Consider the following 13,385-nt stretch of genomic DNA (forward strand, 5'->3'; position numbering starts at 1 on the left):
AACGTCAACAAAGTCTTCTGCACCCCTAAATGCAATAGTGTGTCACAATGGAGAGTTCTCATCAACTCGAATCGCGAGGACGTTGGTAGCACCACACGCCAGCTTTCCTGGAACCCTTCTCGCCACATAAGCAGACCATCTCGGAGAGCGGTTCGCGGCCCCACAGCCGTACTCGGACTCCCATTGTCCCTCATAGACCGCTTCCGCATGGACAACAACAACTCATCCATCATTTGTTCCCGAATCCAGACAGACCGCGGCAGATTCAAAACCCCGTCAGTCGGTCCCGGTTCCATCGGAGTATCCGACTTCTCGACGGCCAACGTAAGCGGCTGAGGGGGGTTTAGAATCGGCGAACACCTATGCGTCCCCGATGCACATTTACAAGGGGCGCGCCCTGGTAATCTGGAAAGTGCGTCAGCGTTCGCATGGCGCACTCCCTTCCGATGTTGAATTTGGAAGGAAAATGCCTGTAGCGTGTCCAACCAACGTGCCCACTGTCCCGATGGCTGGTCCATTTTAAGTGCATATTGCAAGGCCGCATGATCCGTACCCACAATAAAAGAACGACCGTAAAGGTACGGTCGAAATTGCCGTAGGAAAAACCAACCGCCAAAAGTTCTCTACGAGTGACACAGTAGCGTGTTTCCGCAGGCGACAAGACTCGGCTACCATACGCCACGACGCGCTCTACGCCCCCTTTAGACTGTGATAATACCGCCCCATTATCTGTGTCACTCGCGTCCGTATCAAGAATGAAAGGGCGATCAAAATCGGGATAATCCAATGTCGGAGCCGTAGCCAATAGATCACGCAGACTCCGAAAGGCCGCCTCTTCCGGCTGTCCCCAAACAAATTTCTGTCCTTTACCCGTAAGGAGATGCAAGGGCCTCGCAATCGTCGCAAAACCCGGCACAAATCTTCGGTAATACGAGGCAAATCCCAAAAACCGCCGAACATCCCCCACGGTGGCCGGAGTCGGCCAATCCCGGACGCACGCCGTCTTTTCCGGATCCGTGGACACCCCCTCAGCACTCACAATGTGCCCCAGATAACGGACGGACCGTTGCAGTAGGTGGCATTTCTTTGGTTTAAATTTTAAATTCGCAGAGCGCATCCTCGTGAACACTGTCTCCAGCCGTGTTAAATGTTCCTCAAATGTGCGGCTGAAGACAATGATATCGTCCAAATATATAAGACACGTCTGCCACTGCAACCCCGTCAACGAGCTCCATCAATCTTTGAAATGCGCTTCATAGCCAAGGGAAGATCAATCCCTCGGCAAGGCCAGATATCAACGACCCCCCCTACGGGGTAATGTTCTCTTATAGAGACAATAACGCCCTAACCCAAAACCCGTGAGCCCCCGGCACACCAGGTTCAGTCTGCCTCCGCACAACTGAACCATGACTCCCCGAGCCATATGAGCACACGGCCCATTAGTTTAAGACATACCACGGAGGTCTCGCCTCCGGGCTGTCAGGTCAGCCATCAGCCATAGGCCGACGTGACCACCACTCGTGCATCACCCAATCAACAATGGCAGGCATAACAGATGGAATATTTGCCCCACCGAGGTTTTTCCCGCGCGCTCAAAATGGGGGCCCCCTTCGCCCAGCGCGTTCGCGCAATATCTCGCGCGCACTCAAAATGGCGGCCCTTTCCGCAAAGCGCATCGACGCCATACCCCGCGTGTGCGCAAAATGGCGGCCCAACGTGCGAACACGTGGCCAGTTTTCTCCATTCGTGCACCCCAGCTTCCCTTTGCTGGGGGTCACAAATTGCTTCCCCCGTCTTATTGTAACAATCCCAACAACGATAGACGCACAGCCCCAGCTTGCTGCGCGCAGCAGTCATATCGGGGAATTTTTAACCAATATTTTACCAACCACATTGGTTACACAACCCAACTCGCAAAGCAACTCGTGGCTGCATGCGACCAACCGAATACGCGACGCAACTTGGCGCCAATTACGGTCCCATTAGCATTAACCTTTGAGACACCCACAACGGCGTCATCACGCACCCTCAAAGCGCGCTCTCTCTCTCACAAAGCGCCGTTACCCATAATATACACAAAATCGCGTGTACATAACATCCATACGACCAAATAATAGGGTCCCCCTCGAATTTGTTACCAATTTCCAAACAGGTACGCACAATTAATAACATCCCAATCCCAATAGTCAATCAATGCATCGCACCCCATAACCGTACAGAACGGTGTAACAGCACATACAGTCAGCATATCGCGATCACACGCGCACATTTAAGCACAATAGCAAACCGATCTGCAGGTAACCAACACACCATTAATCCAGTCGTAACATTGCAGCAACAACACAAATATTCTCTCTCTTGCAACAACCACATCGCACATAGCACCTCGCAGCACAATACACCAAAAAAAAATATATATTTTTCAATTAAGCCCATCGCACAAGGTAACCCACGAGATGATACAGCGCAAGATACCCGACGCTCCCGAGTTAATAATTAACTTCGCCATCAATATAACAACTCCACACCGCAGCGCACACACACAATTTAACACTCAGCAAGCACAGCATACTCTCCGTCCATTCTCAACACACGTACACACTTTAATTGACACCGAGCAACAAGCAGATAGCGCGTTCATCGTTATTACACACACATACCCACAGTCCGAACCGCGCTCCGCACAATCGAGTCATGAGAGAAAACAAAATCGCCCCCACCCGGCCCTCGAAAGATGGGTGAGGTGTGTGTAAAGGCCGGTTGCGTATCGTTACGACCCGCCCGGGGCTGCAGCAAGAAGAGGACGGCAGGGCGGCAACTTGAGTCGTCTCGCAGAACTCGTTCGGCGACTTGACTGCTCCGTTGTCACGCACCCGAGCCAGGACGGGAGAGCTCCCGCCCCAGCAGCTGTAGCGTCGTCGTCCTCTCCTCGCAGCTCCCCCTCGCAAAACAGCAGCTCACAGCAGGCTGCTCTCCCCGCGGCACCTCCAGATGGCAGCGCAAGGCCGCCTCTCCGCCGCGGTGAAGACAAGATGGCGGCTTCCCGCCGTTTCTCCCCTGCCACGCCCAAGATGGCGTCTTCGTGCCGCGTGGCAGATGGCGCTGGCAGCGCAGGCAAGGCGTCGGCCTGCAGACCACCATCGGCTCTCCCCACTGCCGTCGTCGGCGTGGTGAGCTCACACGGTTTCGCCAGCACGATTTTCCAGGTCTCCAGCTGCGCCATCTGTCTCAATCGTAAGTCGGATGATGTAGCAGATGATGGCACAGGAATATTCTTTCTTCCGAGCCGTCTTGACAAGCCGTTTCACTTCTGACACCAGTGTAATAAAAGACTTGACCACGATCTCTGGCTCAGTGTCCTTTATTTGGTCCGTACTGCATTCCCACACGGCTGTCTCTCTTATACTCTCAGTGCTGGTTCCGATGTCACTCCAGTCACCATCAGCAGCCCTGCTGCTGTTCTTTGTCGCTCTTGCAGCCCCACAGCAGCTCCGCTGCTGTTACTCACTCTCAGCCCCCTTGGCTGTAATCGCTGCTGCTCTTCTCGCTCTTGCTTACTCCGCAGCGCTCTGACAGACTCGTGCTGTCTCTCTCTCTTGTGTCGCTCCTGCGACTCTCTGCAGCCACACCGCTGCCTCTAACACACAGCCTTCCTGGCTGTACTCTTCTCTCTCTTCGTCGCTCCTGCGACTCTCTGCAGCCACACCGCTGCCTCTAACACACAGCCTTCCTGGCTGTACTCTGGGGTCGGCTCCCGCTCGCCGGCGGTGCCCCCCTCCTCTCATTCGCCCTCGTGGCCTCACCCTTTTCCATTCACAACCCGACTGACTTCTCTTTCCGGTTTACCCGCTTAAGGACCCCAACCTTTCACCCACGTCACCTGGCTCCGCCTCCTTGTGACGTCACATCCGGAAGGTCGCTTACGCCCGCATTACACGTGTATAGAATAGGGGGAGAACGTACAAACGCTACGTGTATAGAACAGGGGGAGAACGTACACACGCCACGTGTATAGAACAGGGGGAGAATGTGCACACGCTTCGTGTATAGAACAGGGGGAGAACGAACACATGCCACGTGTATAGAACAGGGGGAGAACGTACACACGCTACGTGTATAGAACAAGGGGAGAACGTACACATGCTACGTGTATAGAATAGTGGGAGAACGTACAAACGCTACGTGTATAGAACATGGGAAGAACGTACACATGCTACGTGTATAGAAGATGGGAAGAACGTACAAACGCTGCGTGTATAGAACAGTGGGAGAACGTACACACGCCACGTGTATAGAACAGGGGGAGAACGTGCACACGCCACGTGTATAGAACAGGGGGAGAACGTACAAACGCTGCGTGTATAGAACAGGGGGAGAACGTGCACACGCCACGTGTATAGAACAGGGGGAGAACGTACACACGCCACGTGTATAGAACAGGGGAAGAACGTGCACACGCCATGTGTATAGAACAGGGGACCTGATAGCTTCCAACACGGTTTCCTTTCACATCCCAGTTGTTGCGCCAAATTTTCGCTAGAACCCGGCCAGGTCTCACAAAGCATGAAGAATGATAGTAACAGTCATTGAAATGATATCGCCAAATTTGTGTTGCTAAGACCCATCACCACCCAACACAGCCAAACAGATTTTATTACCACAGGGTGTACACACGTTTTAGCGACGCGCCAATGATTATTGTTTCAGCTCCCTGGTAAGTGGCGAGATGTTAACTACCTCGCCTGGTATGCAGGAGGTCGTGCATTCGATCCCGACCCTGACGCTTGCATGTATTTGAGTTTGTTTAACACGTAAGCATACGCGACAAACATTTTTAATGAGAAAGGTTTTTGGGGTTTGATCGCGTAAGTATCAATGTGTCATAACCCTCCACCACCCGACACAGCCAGTAAGGTTTGTCACCTAAACAAAACGCGCCAATTAGTTACCACTTCAGTTCACTGGTGTGTTGGAGAGTAAATCCACAACATTTACAATTTGAGTACTCAACCAGAATAGAGGCGAAATCCTACGTGTTAAATTTGAGTGCGCAAATTGTAGTAAACTAATTGGCACGTTTTGTTTAGGTGACACACCTTACTGGCTGTGTCGGGTGGTGGAGGGTTACGACACATTGATACTTACGCGATCTAACCCCAAAAACCTTTATTATGAATATTTGAGTTTGCATCTTATCTCCCTGGTTCGTGTGGATTTTTATCCAGGTCCTCCGGTTTTTCCCTCCACATTTAGAAACATGCGTTTAGAGTATTTGGCTGCTATAAATGTCCACATGATAAGCCACTTCGTTGAGTATCATTTGTGGCCAGGTCGCTTCAGAAAAAGAAAGCTCAGTGGGCGTGACCTGGTAAAATAAAAAGTCGTTCATAGTTTTAAGTTTAATGACAATTCTCACAATCAACCTCGCCAACTATGAGATGCAACTTTTCGCTTTAAACATCGTCACCTGACCTGGCTTCATAAATCGGTATCACGAGGCAGAAGATTAGTGCTGGATATAATCAAATTTGCCAATGTCATTGGTCACTTTGATCTTTACCCATGTATTGACAGTTACATTTTAAATGTGAAATTTTATTGAGACACTGTGTTGTCTTGGTGTGGTCTGGGACAGTTTTTTGCTGCTTTGTACTTATGCAATTTGTACTCATATAGTTTATATATTTAGTGATTTGCTTAGCTTTCCGATACTTTGCACTCCTATCGGGTTTTTGTATTGTTAGTTGTTGTAAATTTAGGACCTGCCCCTACTTGGACATTTGTGGAAAAAGAGCTTCATAGCTCATTGGATTCCTCCTGCAGTCTAAATAAAGATTCTGACTCTGATTTGTACACGTGACAACTTACTACGGTTGGCTACGTCAGGTGGTGGAGGACATTGACAACACAATTTCGGCCAGATAATTACACTACGTGGCCTAGACCAAAAACAAACTATAAACCATAATATTGGCTGTGAAAACCTCCGTGCTGAATAAAACAAAAGTATTTGTATCTTACCCCACATTGTAGAACTGCTTCATCTCCTGGCGCCGATTGCGCATCAGAGCCTTGTACTCGCCAATGCGGAGCTTCTTCCCGTCCACGATGCACGTGCGCTTGGGACGAGGCTTGTACTTGTAGTCGGGATACTTCTCCAGGTGCAGTTTGCTCAGGCGCGCTTGTTCCTCGTAATATGGCTGCTTCTCCTGGTTGGACATGCTCTTCCAGCGTGAGCCTGGACACACACACACACACAAAGATCCCCCATAGAGCCTCAATGCACTTTTTGAGGCAAGTGCGTTAGCAAGCACCGATGAAGGCCGGCATGGCACACGAGAGGGAGGTTGACCAGCACCATACCCGGCCGCCTTTGTCTCCCTCGTGACAATGTTTGCACATCGCACGAGGTACTCATTTAAGGCTGACTCGACCTAGGGGAATCTATAAACACACGCGTGTGAGCCTACACACGCGCGTGTGCAGACATTGTGTACTCGTATATATTATCCGAACATATTTAAAGGAACTGTTTATAAAATAATAGTTAGCGTCATTGCGGAGAGTATATGTAACAAAATAAATAAGCAAACAATACTCATGTATGCATATGTCCCTCCGCATAAAAATATTAAACTATATTTTACACATTTCATCAGCTACACGGCCTTTTGGGAATTGGTGAATACAATTAAACTCTGGATCTATTGTATGAAATTAGTTCACATATTTTCTATGCTTGTTAACCCAGGAAAGCCTCACTTGAGTGTCAAGACTCTTTGTCAGCAAGGTACTGCCAAGTTGTCGCAGTAGGGGGCGATGTTACTGCAGTGTGTGATCCCAATTGAGTAATATGCAGCTAACTTTACAGCATTGGGTTGTTTGGCCTTTACCAATTACAATGTATGTTTATTTAGCTTTGACATTCAGTATCTCATCAGCAGAGACAGCGTTCCTTCAACCAATGCTGGTGTACTGCCAGATGTTATTAGGCAAGTAGCCTCTCTGATTGTTTCTTGCGTCTGCTTGTGTCGATTCAATGCTGTGGTGGGACAGATACATTGTCTGCTTATTTACGCGATCTACATCGCGAATATGCACAGTTGTTCCCGCATCGTGCTCGCCACGTGTTCTCACCTAGTATCTTGCTTATGTTTGAGTTGTGCATGTCCGGGAAAGCTTGAAGGATTTTCCGCCTCTCGTCCTTTGCCCAGACCATGAATGCATTCATCGGCCGCTTGATGTGAGGTTCATTGCTCCCTCTGCTTCTTGACTCGCGGAAAACTCTTGCATCCGACATGGAGTTGCTTCCTGCACAAGGCGATCACACGCGCACACACGCAACCAACGGCAGTTCAGGCAACGAGCCAGGCCACTTGCTAGAGACGCGGCACTTTTGTCAACCCACTGCTGGATGAGGGCCTGTCTGTCACTCCGCGTGGGCTGTGGTGGGGCCGAGTTGACCGCGTTTCTCTGCGTTGGGCAGCGGCGTGTTGGTGAAAGAGGCAGCACGGACGTTGGAGAACGGAACGACGGTGGATTTGGCCGCACTACCCTCTGTTGACAAAGTGACCTCACAGCAGCCTATAACATCTGTTATGCTTGGTGGTAGCCCATCCAAGCACTATCCACGCTCACCCCTACTTATCTTCGAAATTTGATGAAATTGAATAGACACTTGATTTTGGCATTTGGCCAGGAGATTTAGTTCAAGTAAATTACATAGCCTATAGCGTGTTTCTCTTTTGTCACCGCGTGCATGGGTTTATAGTTGAAGCAGTTTCGTTATCTGGGCTGAGTTTGTCAGTGCTTGAATGGAGATATTGGCTGCATTTAGATGCTTTGTCAATACAAATTGCATCGTAAAAACTGAATACACCTCAGAAAACGTTCCGTTTTCGTCTTGCAGCCCCTCTTCCAATAGCAAATGCGCTTTGTACTGTGGTTAGGGATTTAAAATATTGGCATTATGAAAACATCTGTACAAATGAAGCCCATGTGGAGTGTGAGGGACGAAATGACATGTTACAAATGCAATAAACAGCAATGCGTGTTGTATAAGAGTGTGCTTGACTATGAGTGCATTATACGGTGATATTTCTGTAATCAGTTATCCTCTTATCTGTGAATTTTTACATATAAGAACTCCAATATGACCACTGGGAACGCGGGTTTCCTTTTGTAAATACAATCTCAGGTTGTGAAGAAGGAGTGCCCAACAATTAAAATGGTTGGTCTGCCTCAGAATGGCCTCATGGCTGTGTGCTGAAGCCAGCCTTAAGCCCTCTCGATAGCACCCTGTCACATACTGTCATGACGGAACCAGCCTTATCTGCCTGGTTGTCTTAGCTCGCTTGTCTCTCTTAAATGGCCACTGCTCATAAAGGAAACGATCTAATAACATCAACAAATATTCAGACAATACTCCCCCCTTGCCAAATGTGTGTCTCCATGTAAAAATATATTTTGTTCACATCCCATCGGCCACACGGCCTTATGGGAGTGCATCATTTCAGCAGCATTGGTTCATCACAAGCAAGCTCTGGGCCGGTTTTGACATTCATTACAGCCACGATTTATTTTCCTATCAACGATGGTGTCACGAGGCAAGGGATGGCGTTACAATTGTTAACACAGAGGCACTCTGCATTCAAAGGCAGTGTATAAATCGTGCGAAGAATCAGAATCCGTATGTTTTTGTCTGAAACCCATCCATAGTCTGTATTATTCTGGGTCTTTCCCGTAACAGAATTCACCTTTGCGTGCATCAAGGTACATTGGAACTGTGCATGACTTTTGTTTTTAAGTCACAGTGTGAAAATAAATAATGTCTCCTGTACATATGCCAACGAGTCATGTAAAATTGGCAATGTCTAACTGCGAGGGCTTTTGGTTTTTTGCAGGATGAATAAGCGTTGGCTTCGAAGCAAAGTGCGCCTGTTAACAGCGGAGGAGATCATTACCTTCCATGTCTTCGTTTGCACTTGTCAGGTCGATGACGCTGTGGCGGAAAGGGCCGTCGTCTGCCGCCTTCCCAGATAGCTGGTGCATTAGAGGTGACAGCATCACTTTGTCCTAAACAGCACAAAAAAGCATCTAGAATTATCCAAGTGAAATCAACGCACCAGCATGGATAGGGGAACGCCTGACGATGGAAATCCTGAGACCTTCATGGTAGGCATCCAACACGTCCCATTTAATGAAAGAATGTAACTTAGTCAATGATGTAAGATACAATGTTCTAAGAGGATCAAAAAGCTGAAATTGGGCTAAGATACAGTGGAGTCTATAACTTGAAAAATGAAAAATTACATCTATCCCATTTTGGCCGCAAATATTACCGATCGGTGGTTGATTGGTTGTTCTCATATCTTTATAAAATAATCTAGAAAATAAACTAGAGTGGTGGGGATATATAGAATCTATAGAGTTATGATTAATTTTGTTTTACAGTGGTGCAGTGGTTCGCGCATAGCACCGTGAGAGATGACTTTACCTGTCTTGGTGACCACCACACATGAACCGGCATGGTGAGGTATGGTCAAATACAACCGACATGGAGGCTATCATCCAGTAGTCAATTGACAAAGGGACGATGTTTGATTTTCGTGGCGTAATGCACACAATATAGAGTGTATGAAACTCTGGAATCTATAGAGGTGTAATACCACATACAAATGTGTATTTGAAATAATAATGTTACTCACAATCTGATGCATCTCCTAAGGGCATAAGGATTGATTTGTATTAATCAATGGCTCATTATATCTATAAAAGGTGTCGAATGAGTCATCTGCTGGACAATTCAATGCAATGAGGTCACAATTCGATTTGTGAATAAAATATTTTTGCGATCGTCATGCACAGAATCGACAATGGCTGCCGGCAATACAGTAAGCTACATTCCTACAACAAACACGAATTGGCAAATCACATTCTCCTGCCGAGCAGTTGCATGCGAGGAACTGTGGATGGGTCCCAATCGGCTCGGGATGATTTTGTAAATGCGGCTGTAACTGGGTCCCATCAGACCCAGATTAGTCAAGACTGCAAATGAGACTCTTCTGGTCTCTGGAGTTTCTCACATCGTTAAACAATTACAACTTGAACAAACAAAAAATATCCCACTAAATAGACACGGTTTATTGGATGTCCACTTTGCGGGAAGCCAACGGTTGTTGCTCCATGGAAAGACTGGGCCCAGCAATAGGAATGTGGAATTTCCACCACTGCTTCATGGCTCTCTGGCAGAAGACACTCAATGCCCTATGCTCGTTAAGAGGGGCAAATCACCAACTCCGCTCCACGTGGTTATGACTGTTAAACACACATTGAAACGTGCTCTGCTCCGATAAGCACGGTTAGCTATGCACGGTGCTAAAGAATATCAACGTACGTACAGTGCTGCACCCTGGAAATGCTGCCTAAAAGGCCAGCCAAATGTTTTAATATCAATGCACGTCTGTAGGGCTTGCACTGTAACTGATTTACACATACATAACCAGAATCTTAGTAGAATTTTCTGCGCACAATGTAATTGAAAACATATATATTTTAAATGTTGCAAGGCTCACATCGCTCTATATGGAGTAATGCCGAGCATGTGTGAGCTATCAATCTCATCCGTGTTTATACTTTTCAGAGGCACATTCTCATTTGTTTGTCAGCCATCAATAAAAGTGCTTCTGCTTTTTGGAGATGATCATGGTCCTGATGCTGAACCTCTTCGTGCTATTTATATATATATACAAATTATTATAATTATTGTTTACCGAGGAAAGCCTCACCGAGTCTTATTACAGTCTTGTTACGGTAAAGAACAGTCCGCAACAACACGTGAAATGCGTATGCAGGCCGAACAAAGACTGAGGCGTGTGGGTAGCATCTAGAAGCATCCAGCAGTATCCCGATGTTTTGTGTGATGCTACGCCGAGGCAGCCGTACGTCCGCTAATTCCTACTCACGCGACGTAGTTGGTTCACTCGATCGCGTTATATGCAATTCGCATCCACGTTATAAAAAAATGTGTTTCCTATTACATTAATCGGGTTAAATCCAATTGGCGTTATGAACACAACACGCGGCGTCGTTATAGGAGAACAGCCTGTAGCTCGTTCTAAGGAGAGTCCTGCCAGTAGGGGAAGATGTTGCTGCTACGTCTACTCCTGATTGAGTAATTTGCAGGCACATTTTCAGCATTGGTTTGTTTGGCCAATACCACTGGCGCTGTGCAGTTGTTTTAGCTATGGGAGGAAACTGGAGAACCCGGATGGAACCCATGCACAACATGGGGACAACATGTAAACTCCGCAGAGAGAGGCGTCAGAGTTGGGAATTTAACCCAGGCCCTCTGAGCTGTAAGGCACAAGTGTTGCCCCAGTGCTACCCTGCTGCCCAACGTGTTACAAGGGTACTACACACTTTGGCCTTAAGATACCAGGACCAGTCCATGTACAAATGTATCATACAATAATACAAGTGTGTAATGCGTGATAAATATCAAACAGTTTTAAATTGTGAAAAAGACTGAATACAGTTTACACTTACGCGACATATTTGAATACCACATTCAAATATACAAAGACGAATTACAAGATAAGGTAAACACGAATACACAATTGTACGCGATGCAAACCAGCACACACTGGCGTGAGCAGCGAACCCGTTATGGCTTCCAAAGGGCTGCTACCATTTACACAAGAGACCAAAACCGGGCATATTTCGCAGTCAGCCTATATCTATCTACAGTGGGGGGATAAACTGAAATAAGTTCAACATAATGTCGGTACCATATCTTGGTACAAATCAATTCCTGCCACTTGAACGCAGGTGTCAATTCCCCGACTGCACCAGATTAAACCCGGGTTACCACCTGTCTGGGTCAAACCGGGACAGGTCGCAAACCCCCTGGCTCCACACCACTTGCGCAAAACACTCTGAAGGCAACGATCAGAACTACAAGCACATTAAACACAACGGCTGCCTCTCCGGGTAATAGTGGAGCAGCATTCGGTTCAAACAGCACGTCCAGCGGTGACGTCACAGTGCGACGTGTGCTGATGCAGTTCGCACGGCGTCGTCATAGCCATTCGCTGTGAAACTACCACGCCAATTCCACTGGCTGCTTGACCATGCTAGCGCACAGACGTCGGGGACAGACGCGATATGTAGACATACAATAACCAGCGCCAGCTCGGGAGCTTGGTGGGAGAGCGAGCGTATCGCAAGCGGAAGGTTTGCGGAGTTCAGATCCTGTTTGGGAGTTGACTCAGCCCATGATTCCTCTGGTGTTGACTAAAAATGGAGTACCACGTTGTTGAGAAGTGAACAGCGGCTGTCCTATGTATTTACTCGCCCCCGCCATAGGAATGAGGAATTTTTCCTACTGACTCGGGGCTGTAAATGGGGAATAGGCACCACCTCAATCCTCATTTGAGCAGGAAGTCAATTTGACTTTGTAAAATAACAAGCAGCACTTTCAAATTATGACGTTAATTTGTCGATGCAATGTAGGTTATTTTGAAAAAAAAATGCATTCACCAATTAAATCTGCCAGGAATTTTGACAAAATACGTTGATCCAAAAAGGATGGTAATCTTGGGGGACATATCCACATTTCAAGAAAACCATGACATCTCTCAACTCAACAATAGTCACAGAATCAGCCACAAAGCCATGGTTGGCAGGGAAATACAAACGTCGGATATGAACTGCTTCCACTTTGGTCGCGCGCACGCGAATTCGTTTCTGTACCGGGCGGGGCTAGGAGCTTAGTAATTCTGTCCACTCCGCACGGTCACGTGGCCTTCAATGCCAGGCCCTGATTGACTCCGACCCACTGGTGGGGGAAAAACTCACAGGACTACATAAAAATCAAAGCGTCCGTCGCGCTTATGTGAGTGAGTGACGGTGCACCCGTGCACCACAACACAAAGCCGCACCACGCGGATAATCATTTAATAATGTCACACCGCTGCATATGCTGCTGTGCATATTTTATGCTAAAATGGTGCAAATGAACGTATTGATGCGTGAGGATGAAGTTGCCTGCACAAGAATATCATTCACATCTCGATTTAGAAAATCAACAAAAAGTCCCTGGGATATTACAAAGATGAGACCTGATGCATGATGTACTAACGCCCCATCAACAGCCGTGTCCTGATTAACACCCCAATGAGTTCATGAATTGCCACAATTCGGGGGTCACAATATTCTATTCAAACATTGATTCCTTTTTATCTAATTTTTATAGCTTGTCTGTATAGTTCCTCGTAATTCCCATCAGATTTTTTCCAGTTTTGTCTGCTCCATTAGCCGAAATATATCAGTAATAGTTTGCAAATAATTTCGACAAATCATAAATGATACATTGTCACATATGC

The 13,385-nt window shown here is 47.3% G+C and overlaps 1 protein-coding gene across 6 annotated transcripts in view; it reads right to left on the reverse strand.

Moving 5' to 3' along the window:
• The window catches only part of LOC144933765 (transcription factor Sox-5-like), a 298,948-nt gene that overhangs the window by 15,996 nt on the left and 269,567 nt on the right, over positions 1-13,385 (reverse strand). For all 6 annotated transcript variants that reach the window (XM_078858849.1, XM_078858848.1, XM_078858847.1 and 3 more), the window contains exons 12-14: positions 8,964-9,075; positions 7,138-7,311; positions 6,022-6,238 (exon numbers count right to left, since the gene is read on the reverse strand). In XM_078858849.1, coding sequence (XP_078714975.1) covers positions 6,022-6,238; positions 7,138-7,311; positions 8,964-9,075 — 503 coding nt within the window. The remainder of the gene's footprint in view (positions 1-6,021; positions 6,239-7,137; positions 7,312-8,963; positions 9,076-13,385) is intronic.

This window comes from Lampetra fluviatilis, chromosome 8 (genome assembly GCF_964198595.1).
Source record: "Lampetra fluviatilis chromosome 8, kcLamFluv1.1, whole genome shotgun sequence".
In the NCBI taxonomy this organism is placed as follows: Eukaryota; Metazoa; Chordata; class Hyperoartia; order Petromyzontiformes; family Petromyzontidae; genus Lampetra; species Lampetra fluviatilis.